We start from the raw sequence: 14834 nt of genomic DNA, 5'->3' as shown, positions 1-14834 counted from the left end.
TCCTTCATAAAACCATTTATTGAAAACCAAAGGCTGAGCTATAAGATACAAAGTTGAATAAGACACACAGAGTGCCTGAGACTGGGGTCCCACTGCCTAAAATATAAACATGTAGACAGTGTAACAAATGCTATCATGACAACATGAACAAAGAACTTCAGTAGTGTTGTACCCGATTTAGTAGGTAACAGTCTAAGGAAGGTTAGATGTTTCTGAGCCAGTGTTGAGCTTTCTAGACATCCTGTCACATTGCTAAGCTCTATGGCAACTGGTTGTGTGTTTTAGAAAATCTGAAATGAGCTTTCTCTACAGCCTTGGAATCTAAGGGATTATTTAACGAGTACCAGGGGAGAGTTTTTGTCCAGATGAATGTAATCAGGGCGTGCTTTCCTTATCATAAAATGTTTTGAAATAATTGTTCACTGGTGATATTTCAGTTCTGTGTTAAAATGTCTCCCGTGGAGGGAATCTGTTCATCGGGAAGCCCAGACATTGACCCTCAGGGGAAAAGTTCCTCCAAATGTCTGCCCCAGAGAATAGAGGGCTCCTCCAGCCACTTGGTGACCTTCAGCGTGCTTCCTCTGGAAATCGGCCTCCACAACATCAGCTTCTCACTGGAGACTTCTGTTGGAAACGAAATCTTAATAAAAACATTACGAGTGGTGGTAAGAAAATATGCTTTAAAAAAATTCTTTCAAAAACACTTTTTTCTTTCTGAAAAAAAAAGTTATCAGCAACTCATGCTTAAGTGATTCAGAAAGAGACACACAAAGAGAAAATTATAAAACAAACATAACAAAATGTTAACATTTGGGGGAATCTGGGTGGAGGTTATCTCAGATATTTTTGGACTATTCTTATAACTTTTCTTTAAGTCTGAAATTATGTTTTTAAAGTTTAAGTAAAACAATGATGCTTGCTCATTGTAGAAAGCATGGAATACTGAAAAACCACAGAGAAGAAAATTAAGACCACCAAAAACCCCTACAACCAGAGATACCCGATTTTAACATTTTGGTGTATAGTTTTCTGGAGTATTTTTTTCCCCCAACACATTCAGAAAATGTTTTGAAATCTGTGCCAGATATTATGCTAAGTACTGGAGCTACAGCAATAAATAAGATAGGATCCATGCATTTATAGTTTAGAATTTATAGCCTAGAAAATTTTCCATTTTGTAAATGAGTAAACAGGCCAAAAAAGGAAGAAAACTATCATTTCTTAAGTACTGTTTACCCACACAGTCTGTTGAGAGTTTTCATGTTATCTTTTTAAGATTAAGATTCTTGGCAAGAATGTTAATGACAGAACTGGGTCTTCCGAGGTCTTCATTCTCTGAGTTCTGTTTTCAGCCATGAATTCACTTTGGTAAACATGTATTGACTTATTTTGTGCAAGGCACATTCTATTTTCTATACATCTTTGCATGGTGGTTCCATGCACAGATTCTGGAGCCACACTGCCTGCGTTTGAATCCTGGCTCCACTAGCAGTGTGGCATCAGATAAGTTTCTTGATCTCTCTGGGTGTCAGTTTCCTCGTATGTCACATGGGAGCACTACCCCATAGAGTATTTTTGAGGTTAAATGAGCTAATACATACAAAGCACTTAGATCAATTACCTGGCTTATAATAATTTCTATTTAAGTGTTTGCTCTGATCATCGTGCAAATAGCCAGAAAATCTTATTCCTGGAGGTAGGCATATAAGTATTTAAACATACTTTGCCTTCTCCAAAAAAAAAAAAGAATTTTTTAATTGGAAAAGTAGTCAAGTTGATTCAAGCATTCAGGTCATATAAATTTAATTATGTTCTTAACTGAATGATTTTTGCCTTTATTTTAGCCGGAAGGTGTCAAAAGGGAAAGTTATGCTGGCACTACTCTGGACCCAAAGGGTATCTACGGTAGGCAAAATGAGTTTGTATTTTATATGTTGTCTTTTGCCCTAGAGAGATGTGTAACCTGAAACACTATTTTTAAAAATGTTAATTGTATAGAATCAGAAATATCCACTTCTTAGTTCACTGCCATTTTTGATAGCATGTGTTATATTATAATCTGGATGGGTTTAGAACAAAGAAAAATAATCCCATTAGGTTTTTGTTTGTTTGTTTTGCTGCATGGCGTGGGTTTCGGGATCTTATTTCCCCACCAGGGATCAAACCCAGGCAGTGAAAGTACCAAGCCCTAACCACTGGACCGCCAGGGAATTCCCAAAGTAACCCCATTAGTTTTAAATACAAAGCATTGAAATAGTAATCATTGCATGACTTCCCTTATAAATTAGTCATTTTACCATTCTATCCATCACAATAATAAGTTATATAATATTTTTTATAGAACCATCAGTCCAAAGAACACCTAAGAAAAAATCTTTTACATTCTTATCTAACATGCATTATTTGAAAACACAATAATGCTGATAAATTACTTAACAAAGCCATTCCTCATTGTTCCTGCTTCCTTGCTTTTCCTCCAGTTGAGATATTCTGAATCTTCCTTTTTTTTGGAATCTTCTTAAAGTTAGAATTGTGCAAACATTTGAGCACTTCATCAAGGCCTAAATACCTATGTATTTATGAAATTTAGAACGTTTTCAGTTAACAATTCTTTTCACCAAAAAAAGACAGACTACTGTAGTTCTTATTAAATGATTGAAATTTACCTTATTGTTGCATTGTATCATTCTTCTTTTCTTTCGGTGATACAGCAATGGAAAGAAAAAGTTTCCTTACAAATCAAGGCCACTATACTCAGAGTGCTATTTCCTCTAGGAAAGCAAAGAATTAATATTTACATTTCTAATCAGTTGAGTCCCATAAACTGAATAAGAATGACTTCATGCAAACTTTTTTCTCTAATCTTATCTTCACACAGACCTCCTCCCAGCCTGTGAAGGATATATGGGGAGATATATGACAAATTCTGAGGTTTTGGCCTCATGCAGTCACATCACACCTCAGAGCCACTGCTTCCTTTGTCTTCTCTTTCTCTTCCCCCTTATGCCTGCTATACTAACATTATTGCAAACAGCTTTCCAAAACAGCCCTGTCTTACCCATCCCAGGTGTGAACATCAGGCCCACAAGATGGCAATGATCTTTTATCGGGGAATAGATCTCTCCATCAAAAATCTTGGTTAAAAAAAAAGAATCTATGCCTCTTTCCAATCTTGTCACATGACTTTTTTCCCTTATCATTTTAGACAACTTAGATTCAGGCAGCTTTGTTACTTTCCAGAGTGCTAAATAGGGTAAAGATGACAACCAATTCTGTCTAGTTTATTTCAGAGATTTTATTAAATACTTCCAATCTGTGTATATTGGAATTGCTATACTGCTATGATACTTTACAGTTTTTTTTTAAAAGCCTAAAAAAACATATTTGGAAAAGTAAACAGACAATAATGTTAGAGGAAATCTGAGAAAAATATCAGTGAGGGAGAATGAGGTATCAGAACAAATTGTAAAGTAATAGTAATTAAAATTATGTGACATCAGTTTAAAAAGAGACTAAACACAGAAACTCAATACACGAGACTAGCCCTAGCCTTTGGTTCCTGCTTTCTCTGCCTGACAAGCTCTCTCCCCCACCTCAGTTCTCAGCACATCATCATCATTGGTTTGGGCAGGCCCCTCTCATGTTTTATTTTCTCTCCTCGTGCCTGACCTCCACTCCCATTTCCCTTCCTTCAAATGCCCCCAATCTAATATGCTTGAAATATGTCTTAGAGTATGGAGGAAAGGTTGTTTTGTGTGTGTATGTTTTTTTAACATATAAAAGGTATTGTGCTATAGGTCCTGTTCTAGTTCTTAAGTTTTTAAAGACAATACTGTGTTTTAAACAAATATTTCTATTGCTATACATGCATTTAATTCACTGCTTCTATACAGTATTTTATATTCTGTTACCAAACTCAGGTTCGGCTGTTTGCCACTCAAAAGGCAATAATTTGAGAGGCAAATGTCAATAGAAAGGAAAGATGCTTTAATCAGAGAAGCCGGCAATCTCGGGAGAAGGTGGACTCGCATCCCAAGACCAACTCCAAAGTTTCTGCTCAGCCATTACAGTTTTTAAAGGAGAAGGGGGAAGAATTTCAGTGAATCATCTAGGCAGGAGGTTGAATTCTGCATCATTCTCCATTGTGTGCAGACTGGCTGACTCTTCAGATGTTATCTTGCCCACGTGATTTGCCTGCAGGATTTCTGAAGGGGCTGTTGGGGGTAGAGAGCTAGTCATTCATTTTTTTTTTTTTAATTTATTTTTAGCTGCGTTGGGTCTTCGTTGCTGTGCGGTGGGCTTTCTCTAGTTGCGGTGAGCAGGGGCTACTCTTGGTTGTGGTGCGCAGGCTTCTCATTGCAGTGGCTTCTCTTGTGGAGCACGGGCTCAAAGTGCGCAGGCTTCAGTAGGTGTGGCACGCAGGTTCAGTAGTTGTGGCACATGGGCTTAGCTGCTCTGTGGCATGTGGGTCTTCCCGGACCAGGGATCGAATCCGTGTCCCCTGCATTGGCAGGCAGATTCTTAACCACTGCGCCACCAGGCAAGCCCTTTTTTAAAAAAAAATTTTTATTTTATATTGGAGTATAGTTGATTAACAATATTGTGTTAGTTTCAGGTGTTCAGCAAAGTGATTCATTTATATGTATACATGCATCTATTCTTTTTCAAATTCTTTTCCCATTTAGGTTATTACAGAATATTGAGCAGAGTTCCCTGTAGAGCCAGTCATTCTTTAACTGCTTAATTCTTCATTTTTGCTTCTTTTTATTTAGGTAAAGGATCAACAGGTTCTTTGATTCTTCGCATGGTGTGCATTCAGGAGAGTATAAGTTAGGAGTTAGGTCAAACTGCCTAGTGATCTCATTCCTGTAATTAGGTTCTTTTAAGGTTAGAGGGGGACAGAAATGGGCAAACAGGAAAAGGGCAAAAGAGCTGCTTTCATTTCCCCACTGTCAAACATCATTCCATTTCTATGGGATCAGGGGTGAAGCTCCATCTTCTGTAATTTTCTTCATGCTGACATAGGGCACCATATTCTCAGAGTGGAAAATGTCAACATGGGTCTGTAGCATCTTTGCTGACAATTTTAGTTGCCTGCTTACATATATGGGCAGAGTAAGATACAATTATTTTGATGCCCACAAAGATATAGTTTATTATGAGCAATAATGTTAATTCCATTCTCTTGAGGCCAGTTCTTGGAACTGTGATAGCCATAGATTCAGTACTGCTCAAGATGGAGAAGCTAATGTCATGGCTATAGTCTTGTCCTCATGCAGTTAGCTTTTTTCCTCTGGTGGCAGTTACAGTATCTGTAAAACAACTCAGGAATGTGCATCAGACACTCAGTCTGTGACTATTGTCCTAATCATTAACTGCTCATTTTTGTACGTGGGGGCCCTGCAGGGTTCTGCTCAGTTCCAATTCCACCACAATTTTACTTACCCATCCCCTAGTGACAGGTTCCCCACTACCATCAACAATGCTGCAATGAACATCCTTATTCATCTCCCTTTACGAATCTGTGTGAGAATTTATCTGGACTATGTTTTTTGGAGTTGAACTGCTGGGTCAAAGGGCATACATATACTGAATATCATTTACTTCTGTCACATTGCTCTTCAGAATGGCTGTACTATTTATACCTCCACCAGCACTGCATAAGGATTCTCCTTATTCCACATCCTCACCAACACTTGGTGTTACTCACCTCTCTAAAATGTGCCATTTTTAGGGGTATAAAGTGACATCTCATTATTGTTTTAATTTGGATTCTTCTGATTACAGTGATTTCTAAACATTTCTTCATATACTTGCTGGCCATTTGGACTTCCATTCTGTGAATTGACTATTCCTATCTTTTGCACTTTTTTCTATTTTCCACTTGGATTTTCTTGTCTATTTCTTGTTGATTTTGTCTCTCATATACTTCTTTGAGCAGTCGTAGACCTTAGTGGGTTTTGAACAGTAATCTTTTTTTCTGACATAGTCAAATTCATTATAATTTCATTTTATGGTTATATATCTTAGTTCAAAAAGACATTATTGCTTATTTTATCCTGTTGGTTTTAAAGATTTAACTTTTAAATGTTTTAATCTCTCTAGCATCTACCTTTATAAGTGATGCCTTGATGGGTCTTTTTTATGATCTCTGACAAGGAGTAAAATTGACTTCTCTTAGTTTTAGCCTTTTTTTCTGTACATTTTCCATCTAGTAGAAGAGTTGATAATGAGAAATGAAATAGTCAAGGGCAGGTATCAATGGAAAAAAATGGTGGAGGATCAAATTTAGATAATCTCAAACAATTTACTGTCATAAGTACCATATATTGAGCACAAACTGTTTGCTATGCTTTGTCTACATTATTTTTATCTTCACAAAAACCCTTTGAGGAAAATACTATTACCTCTATTTAACTGATGAGCAAACCAAAGCATAGAAAGATTGTGTCTTGCCCAGTGTCACATCCAGAGTAAGTTCTTTCTGAGCTCAGTACTCTTTCATCCACATTGCAAAGCTCTCAAATGTCTTCCACTAAGTTTTATTTTAATATTATATCCTCAGCATTTATCAAAGGTTGATGAGGAAAGAAGAGGAGCATTCCTGTCTCTTCTGCAAAGCCATGTGGTTTGGCCATGCAATTGCAAACTGTCACTAGTTTTTTTTTTTAGCATCTACCATGTGCCAGGGACTAAGTGCTTGGGACCACAGCGTTCAATAAGAATGGTTCCTGCCCTCAGAGAGCTTTCTTAGCAGGACAATGGGAGGAGGAGTCTCTTTGTGGTGACTACTATGGGTTTGGCAGTAAAGCTTCCTGAGTTCAGATGCAGCTTCATCTGTACTAGCTCTGTGACCTTGAGTAATTTGCTTTCTAAGCCTCAGTTTGCTCATCTATAAAATTAAAATAATAATAGTAGACACAGTGCATAGAGTTGTTGTGAGGATCCAGTGTAATGATGCATTCAAAGAGCTTAGCAGTGTGCTTGGTATTCTATCAGTAGAATGATAAATACTATCATTTTCATGAAATAAACCAATGATTACAGTAGAAAATGCTCTGATACAGCAAGCTTAAACTCTGTTATTGTGCTGAAAGAAAAAGTGTCTAAGTTAGATGGAGAGGAGAAGGTAGAAGGGATTTCAGGGCATGCTTCCCAATGGAGCTAATCTTCACATTTCCTTGACTAAGGAATTACTTGTTAGTTATTTTTAGATTTCAGTTCCGGGAATAATTTTCTGTCTTTGGACAAAACAGCATGCTCCTTTTTACTGATGAATAAGATTTATATAACCTATTTATTTCCTATCGTGTAATGACCAGGAAGCTTAACAGTCAACGTTAATGCTTTATTTAATGAGATTATATAAGCCTAGGGTTTGATAAAAAAATCCTTGATTATTTTAAATTTCCCTTTTAAATTTTAATATTGTTGTTATAAAAGAGTCTATTATTTTTTTTAAAATTCCCTGAAAGTAGTTATACTATAAATAATCTGTAAATAGTCTTCCCTCAAGAACTCTGTGTAAATCTAATAATTTTCTTTTAAATTTCAGGCGTCATTAGTAGACGAAAGGAGTTCCCATACAGGTTACCATTGGATTTGGTCCCCAAAACAAAAGTCAAAAGGATTGTGAGTGTAAAAGGTAAATTAACAAGTGCCATTTTTATTTCTTATTTCACTTTGTGTTTCAAACAAAAATCAAATATTCTCATGATTATCCTATTTCTCCTCTTCTCTACTCAGTTGCATGTACAATAGGGGACCTCTGGGAGTACCCTATTCCTACTCCCACCTTCAAATCCCTAACCACTCTTCCAACTCTCTTCTTCCAGTGGCCTGATTTGAATGGAGATGCATGCTCCCATGATGGAGGGTGAGGGCTGTCATTGGCCCAAAGACCTCTCTAAAACGAAAGTGCAGCTGCGTCCAGATTTAAAGGACTTTCTATTAGCCTAGTGGCCAGTCCTGTTCCAGAGAAGGCTTTATGACCTGCAAATGGCCCCAAGAAAGCAGCTCTGCTCTTTTAGAGTGCCAGTACATTTGTAGAAGTGGTGTCTTTAGCAGGTTTTATCCCTGGTCTCCAGCCATTAAAAATTCAATGACGCATCATCAGAATAATAGAATGTCCTGACTACATTTTATCTTAGATAAAACCTTGGAATCACAGAATGTTAGTACTGGAAAAGACCTTTTTAATCATGTCCAACTCTGTAGTTAGATATATAAGAAAGTGTTTTTCCCAGGGTCTCACGATGAGTTATAGACAGAGCTCTCATAGCACTCACAGAGTGTTCACAGTTCAGACTCTTAGCTTCGCTTCGTGGATGCGATTGATTCATAGAGTTTACAATATCTAAAGCTTTCAGGTTGAATGGCAACTAATTTGCCATGTCCTCTATGCTGTAATCTGCCCACTGTATTACATCATTTTATCCCCATATTGCAGTGGTATTTTTAAGCCTGCTTTTGGTGTTTCTTTTAAATACATCTTCTAATCAAATTTTTTTCCTCTCCCCAGTTCTGAGAAGTAATTCAGCTGCCTAGATAAAAAGGAAAGGATAAGGATGGTTGCTCTTATCTCCATTTAAAATGTACTGTTACTCAGAAGTTGACAGAAGTTGATTGTACCTATGATTTTTGTTTGTGTGCTTGTTTGTTTGTATCAGGACTTCTTATAGGTGAGGTCATGTCTGCAGTTCTGAGTCAGGAAGGCATTGATATCCTCACCCACCTCCCCAAAGGGAATGCAGAGGCAGAACTGATGAGCATTGTCCCAGTATTCTATGTTTTTCACTACCTGGAAGCAGGAAATAATTGGAACATTTTTTCTGCTAACTCATTACCTCAAAAACAGAACTTGAAGAAAAAATTAAAAGAAGGTAAGAAAAAAACTATTTCACATATTATACATTAAAATCTTGTGATTTTTAAACTAATAGTTTGATTAAACTAATATTTAAGTTATGAATTATACAAAAGCTTATTTGTAAAAGCATTTCAGCTAAAAAAAAAAAAATCATGAGGTGGACTCTATTACACAAATAAATACTGTTTGCTGGAGCGCTTTGGCTTAACTTACTAAAACGCCTGGATGAGATACAAGACACCTGCATTCCAAACTCTACAGAGTACTTCCTTCCTTCTTGAATGAGCTCAGAATGTTCTACTTGATAATTCCCAATTCAAGCGATTCATATACTTCCTTTGAGAAGTTCAGTGTTGGCCACAGAGCATGTGCTTGCTGCCCAACACCAAAGGAAGTTCAGTGTTCCCAGGGGCTAATAAAGCACTCTCTGAGTAGAAATGGGGGTCATTGAAGCACTGTGTTCTTTCCCTGGTGCCTCTTAGGGATGGTGAGCATCATGTCCTTCAGAAATGCTGACTATTCTTACAGCATGTGGAAGGGTGGAAGTGCTAGCACTTGGTAAGTAGAAAGTTTTGACTTGCATTTCCATAAGTTGTTAATTAACTAAAGAATAACAACCTTAGTGGAAACTCTGTCCAGTTGCTCAGGCTAAAAAGCCTAGTCATTCTTCACTGCCCTCTTTCTCTTACAAGCCACACCTGATCTAGCAAATCCTTTTGGCTGCACCTCCGAAATATATCCTGAACTTGACTACTTCTCACCAACCCCAGCCCACGACCCTGGTCCAAGCCATTCTCATCTCATACCTGAATTATGACACTAGCCCCCTCTGGTCTTTCAGCATCAGCCCTTGCCCCTTTTCAGTCTATACTCAACACAGCAGCCAGAGGGACTCTGTTAAAACATGTTAGGTCACGTCCCACAAAACCATTCAGGAGCTTCCCATCTTACCCAGGGTAAAAACCAAACTTCTTACTGTGATCTACAAGACCCTACATGGTCTAGCCCTACCTCACCTCTCCAACTACATCCTCTACTACTCTCTTTCACTCCACTCGAGCCCCACTGGCCTTCTTGCTGTTCCTTGAACATGCCAGCCATGCTTCCACCTCAGGGCCTTTGCATTGACTACTCCCTCTTCCCCCTCTTCCTGTATCAGCATGGCTGACTCAGCTACCTCCTTCAAGTCTTTACCAAAAGTCACCTTCTCAATGAGGCCTCTGTTGATCATTCTATCTAGCATGCCATTCCCATCCCAACACTTCATATTCTTCTCCCCAGCTTTCCTTTACTCTTTAGAATTTATCACTAACATTCTTACTTATCACACTTATTGTCTGTCTCGCCACTAGAATGTAAGCTCTATGTGGGCAGTTTCAAGTATTCCTAGTGCCTGGTATGTACCTGGCATATAGTAGGTGCTCTGTAAGTACTTAATTGGTGAAGCATAATAACTTCCAAAATTCTGATTATTTGAGGGAAAGTCAGTCTGAATTAACAAATCCATATGGCAACTTATTTTCAAAGAATAATATCATGCTTTGCCAAAATATTTACTAAAGACACTGTGACAGGTACTTTGTAGGTTCTACTATATGAAACACTTTTAAGGGGTTTACAATCTAGAATAATTGTCTTTTAAATTATGCCCTTTAACTGTTGAGAGTCCCCAGGATTTTATCCTTGACCCTCATTTTCTAGACTCTCTCCTTGTACAATCTCATCTTTGCCCATGACTTCCATAATTCCTATGCAGATGATTCTCTAATCACGTCTCAAGGCCTATCTTCTTTCCTTAGCTCCAGATCCATATTTCTGTGGACTTGGGAGCCAAAAGCCCTTTGAACACATTCCATGCCAAATTCATTGTTTTGTTCCTCTGTTCCCCTAATCAGTGCACAGCAATACTTTGTCCTCCACTGACCAAGTTTGACTCCTCCCTTTCCTTTTGGCTTTACATCCAACCAGTCACCACGTTTCACAGATTGTACCTTAGAAGTGGGTCTGACCCTGTGTGGGTAGCACATTTGAAAGACACACAGGCCCCTGGAGTATGGCAACCAGAGGATAAAACCCAGGATGCAGGGAGTGGAGGATGCAGGGAGTGGAGATCCCTGGATGCAGGGAGTGGAGATCGATACAGACTGGAAAACACCACAGCAGGAACTGGAAACTAAATGCCTGGAGAACAGAAATCCCCATGAGAATATGCAATAGCCTCTCAGGAAACCCCCAGAGCCTCTCAAGATTCTGGGCAAGACTGAGTGGATGGTGTTCAGCCAGAAACATAGAAACACTTGGACCCAACCACCCCAGGCCCAACTCCATGAGTTCCTTTGGAGATAAACATACATAGAAGAAAATGGCCAACACCTGAATACTTTCCAAAAAAATTTTTTTTAGAAATACAGAGAAGATACAAAAAGTACTGAGAATAATATTCCTTTAAAAAGGAAAAGGAAAACAAAATTTTAAAGTGAGGGAGAGAGTCAAGTGGTCTGAGTCTCAAGGGCTTCTGCCTCCTGGGCTGCTGAGTGAAGGAATTGGAGGGGAGGAAAGGAGGCATAAGGGGCACATGGGGTCATGAAGTATTTAGACCCCCTCTGATATTCTTTGAGAGACAGTAGAGACTGAAATTGCTTTTTGACTAAGTAATCATAATAATTAGGGCTTCCTTGGGAGGTGGTGAGTTCTGCATCAATAACATGGTTCAAGGGGAAGAGAGATAAACATTCCCACAGATGTTGGGGAAGAGAATTCAGACCTCAGACGGGGATTTAGATCAGATAGCTTGTACAAATTTTACAATCTAGAATTTTATGATTTCGCTCCTCCATATCTCATGTTCATGAGTCAGTGCTTTAACACAAAACTATTTGTTTCAACACTATTGTCTTTAACTTTAGAGAAAGAAGAATTTTTTTATCATCAGGCATCAATTTTCAGCTTGTGTACAAGCTAACAAATTTGCAGTCACAGAAGATGTACTGCTCACATTTGATCGTTTTTGGAGATCTTCCTGAAATCTTTCCTGCCCTTGTGAAATGGTAACAACTTACTTTGGAATTGTGCGTTTTAAAACATTATTTTTGGGCTTCCCTGGTGGCACAGTGGTTGAGAGTCCGCCTGCTGATGCAGGGGACACGGGTTCGTGCCCCAGTCCAGGAAGATCCCACATGCCGCGGAGCGGCTGGGCCCGTGAGCCATGGCCGCTGAGCCTGTGCATCCAGAGCCTGTGCTCCGCAACGGGAGAGGCCACAACAGTGAGAGGCCCGCGTACCACAAAAAAAAAACAAAAAAAAAACACATTATTTTCTTTTCAAGAATAAACACTGTATGAACTAAAACACACTGAAAGTTGAAAGCCAACAGGGATTCAGTGTCTAAATGTTTATTTATTTGATTTTGTCTCAAAGGTTAACAGCTTTTGCTTTAAGAGTACTTGGACAAGTAAGTAAATATGTAGATCAGGAACAAAATTCAATTTGTAATTCTTTACTGTGGCTGGTTGAGAATTGTCAACTAGAAAATGGATCATTCAAGGAAAATTCCGACTATCAACCAATAAAATTACAGGTAAGGAAACCAAATGCACAGATGAGCAATAGTTTTATTTACAAGTTTGAGTTGTGTTCTCATCCATTTTATAAGAATGAAAAAGAGAGGGGAGAATATATGCAATCCTGCAAGAAACTTCTCTTGTGTACAAAGAATTTGAAAGGTCTTCTCATCCTGCTCTTCAGACAATTCAGCATAGGTCAGATGAGTGAGATCTTGGACACCTGGTGTAACAGGCATTAGTGGGTCACAGGGTACAAGTGCTAGTGATCTCAGAACGGGTAAAATGTGCTAATTTGTCCACGTACACTTGGTATGAATCTGAACTTGAGCTTCAGAGCCTTCTTACAGGTCAAGACTGCGAGATGTTGTTGTGAAACATGGAAGGGATCCTATTTACACTCTGTTAGAAAGAGTGGGGTCAATTTATTAAAAGTACAACAAAGTGTTGTTTGAAATTGGAATCCACTTACATGCTTGAATTGCAAAACCTCTGCAAGATACTGCTGCAACATCTTCTACTCCTAGAATGTATTTTTTAGGATCCAACAGCTTTTATTTATTTATTTATTTTGCCTGCCCCAATCCAATCCCTTTCATATCAGGCACAAGCAGCCTCTTGGCTGACAGGGGTCCCATAATTAGGACCAATTAGGACTCACACAAGAAATGGGGGCAACTGACATCATCTAGGTGCTATTTGAAGAGTAAAATACTACAACAATTTTTTTTAAGATCCCACCCATCCATCCATCTATTCGTATCCATTCAACAACCATTCACTAAGCACCTAAAACATGCAAGGGCCTATTTGGGGCACCATGGGGGAGGAAGAGTGGGAAGGATGGACCAGAGTATCCCTGCCACAAAGGAGCTCGCACACTGGTAGGGAAAGTGGGGTATAAATGCTAATAACTCTAACCGATTGAAGTGTGTGTGTTCATTTATTTATTCAGTAAGTATGTATTGTATGTGTACAAAGTGCTACATGGTAGGGACATAACAGTGAACAAAACAGGTGTGGTCACTGAGGCCATGGCAGTTACAGTCTAGCAGAGAAGTCAGACATTGAGTAAGTGATTTCAAGTGTGGGATTCATGTTAAGAAAAGGGAAATACAGTTTCTTTGAAAGCAGGAAACTCTAACCTAGATTGGGGGAGTTGAGAAAATGGGTTGACCAGGTCCCTGGGAGCTAGGTAGGAGGGAGGCAGGCAGAGTGTTGCAAGTGGAGCAAACATCATGCCTGTTATCTTGAAGTAGAGAGAGGGTGGTTCATTAAAAGAGCTGGAGCCAAGAAGTCCAGAGGGTGAGTGGCACAAAATAAAGCTGGAGAAAAAAGTGAAGGTTACTTACTGGAAGGTCTTGGAAGCATTGCATAGGAACGTCACTGCCCTAAGAGGAGAAAATGTGGGAGAACAGAGGCAGAATAGTGCTTCTCAGGGGAGGTGGCATTTTAACAGGGTCTAGAAGGAGAGGGTGAACTTGAACGTGGTAAAGAGGTATGAAGTGGAGCTACAGGGTAGAGAGGTGGAGGAGAGAAAAGCAAGTGAAAGCATGTAAGACTCAGAGCTTTGAAAAAACGCAAGCAGTCCAACTAGAGTGCATGAAGGGAGAGAAGGAGAGTAGGTCCAAAATAAAGATTAGAGCAAGGTCACTTCACTTTAAAGACACCAGTTTGCTCTCCTTTTTAAACATTGCTTACTTTTAGGGTACCTTGCCCATTGAAGCCCGAGAGAAAACTTTATATCTTACAGCTTTTGCTGTGATTGGAATTAGAAAGGCCTTTGATATATGCCCTCTGGAGGTAAGTAAGAGTTTTCTTTCTCCAACACCCATGGTCTTTTTCCATACCATATTCTTGGGGGGAGGGGGGAAGGTAAGAGGGGGGCTTGAAAATAACTTTAACTCCAGAATTTAAGGATTTCAGAATTATGATAGATACTAGAGAACATCTAGTCCAACCCACTCATTGACAGTTGAGAAAGCTGAGGCCTGTACGAAAGGTGAATTTAATTGTCCCATGTCACAGGCTACTGACTCGTAGAGCTGTGATTAGAACAGATAACTTCTGACTGTGATGAGAAAATGACCCCGTGTCTGCAGCTTCCTACTCTTACCTCTGCTAAATCTTATGCCACGTATGTGACTGTTGTTCTATAACCCGGAATACAGAGTGTTGAGGTACTCTGTATCACAGAACTATTGAGGATGCCCCATACCACGTTTGCTGCCTTGGGTTGTGCTGTTTCATTTGCTTGGAAGATGAAGGGAGGAAGGAGAGGATCCACTTAAGTGAATCAATATAGAAGATTCCAAAGGTTAACAGAATTGAGACCCTGATCTGGGAAGTAAATTAGACATGTCCTTCAAACCAGCAGACAGAACCAAGATGGAAAAACCCAAGGGG

General features: G+C 39.1%; 1 protein-coding gene across 1 annotated transcript in view; it reads left to right on the top strand.

Annotated features, from left to right (window-relative positions):
- The window catches only part of C5 (complement C5), a 78125-nt gene that overhangs the window by 38901 nt on the left and 24390 nt on the right, over nucleotides 1-14834 (top strand). Inside the window, exons 21-27 of the mRNA XM_079927421.1 lie at nucleotides 438-665; nucleotides 1845-1905; nucleotides 7556-7645; nucleotides 8670-8882; nucleotides 9352-9427; nucleotides 12286-12445; nucleotides 14136-14231. Of these exons, the coding sequence (XP_079783547.1) occupies nucleotides 438-665; nucleotides 1845-1905; nucleotides 7556-7645; nucleotides 8670-8882; nucleotides 9352-9427; nucleotides 12286-12445; nucleotides 14136-14231 (924 nt within the window). The remainder of the gene's footprint in view (nucleotides 1-437; nucleotides 666-1844; nucleotides 1906-7555; nucleotides 7646-8669; nucleotides 8883-9351; nucleotides 9428-12285; nucleotides 12446-14135; nucleotides 14232-14834) is intronic.

The sequence above is a fragment of the Stenella coeruleoalba genome, assembly GCF_951394435.1.
Source record: "Stenella coeruleoalba genome assembly, chromosome: 7".
NCBI classification, from domain to species: Eukaryota; Metazoa; Chordata; class Mammalia; order Artiodactyla; family Delphinidae; genus Stenella; species Stenella coeruleoalba.
This window is presented reverse-complemented; position numbering and strand designations above follow the sequence as displayed.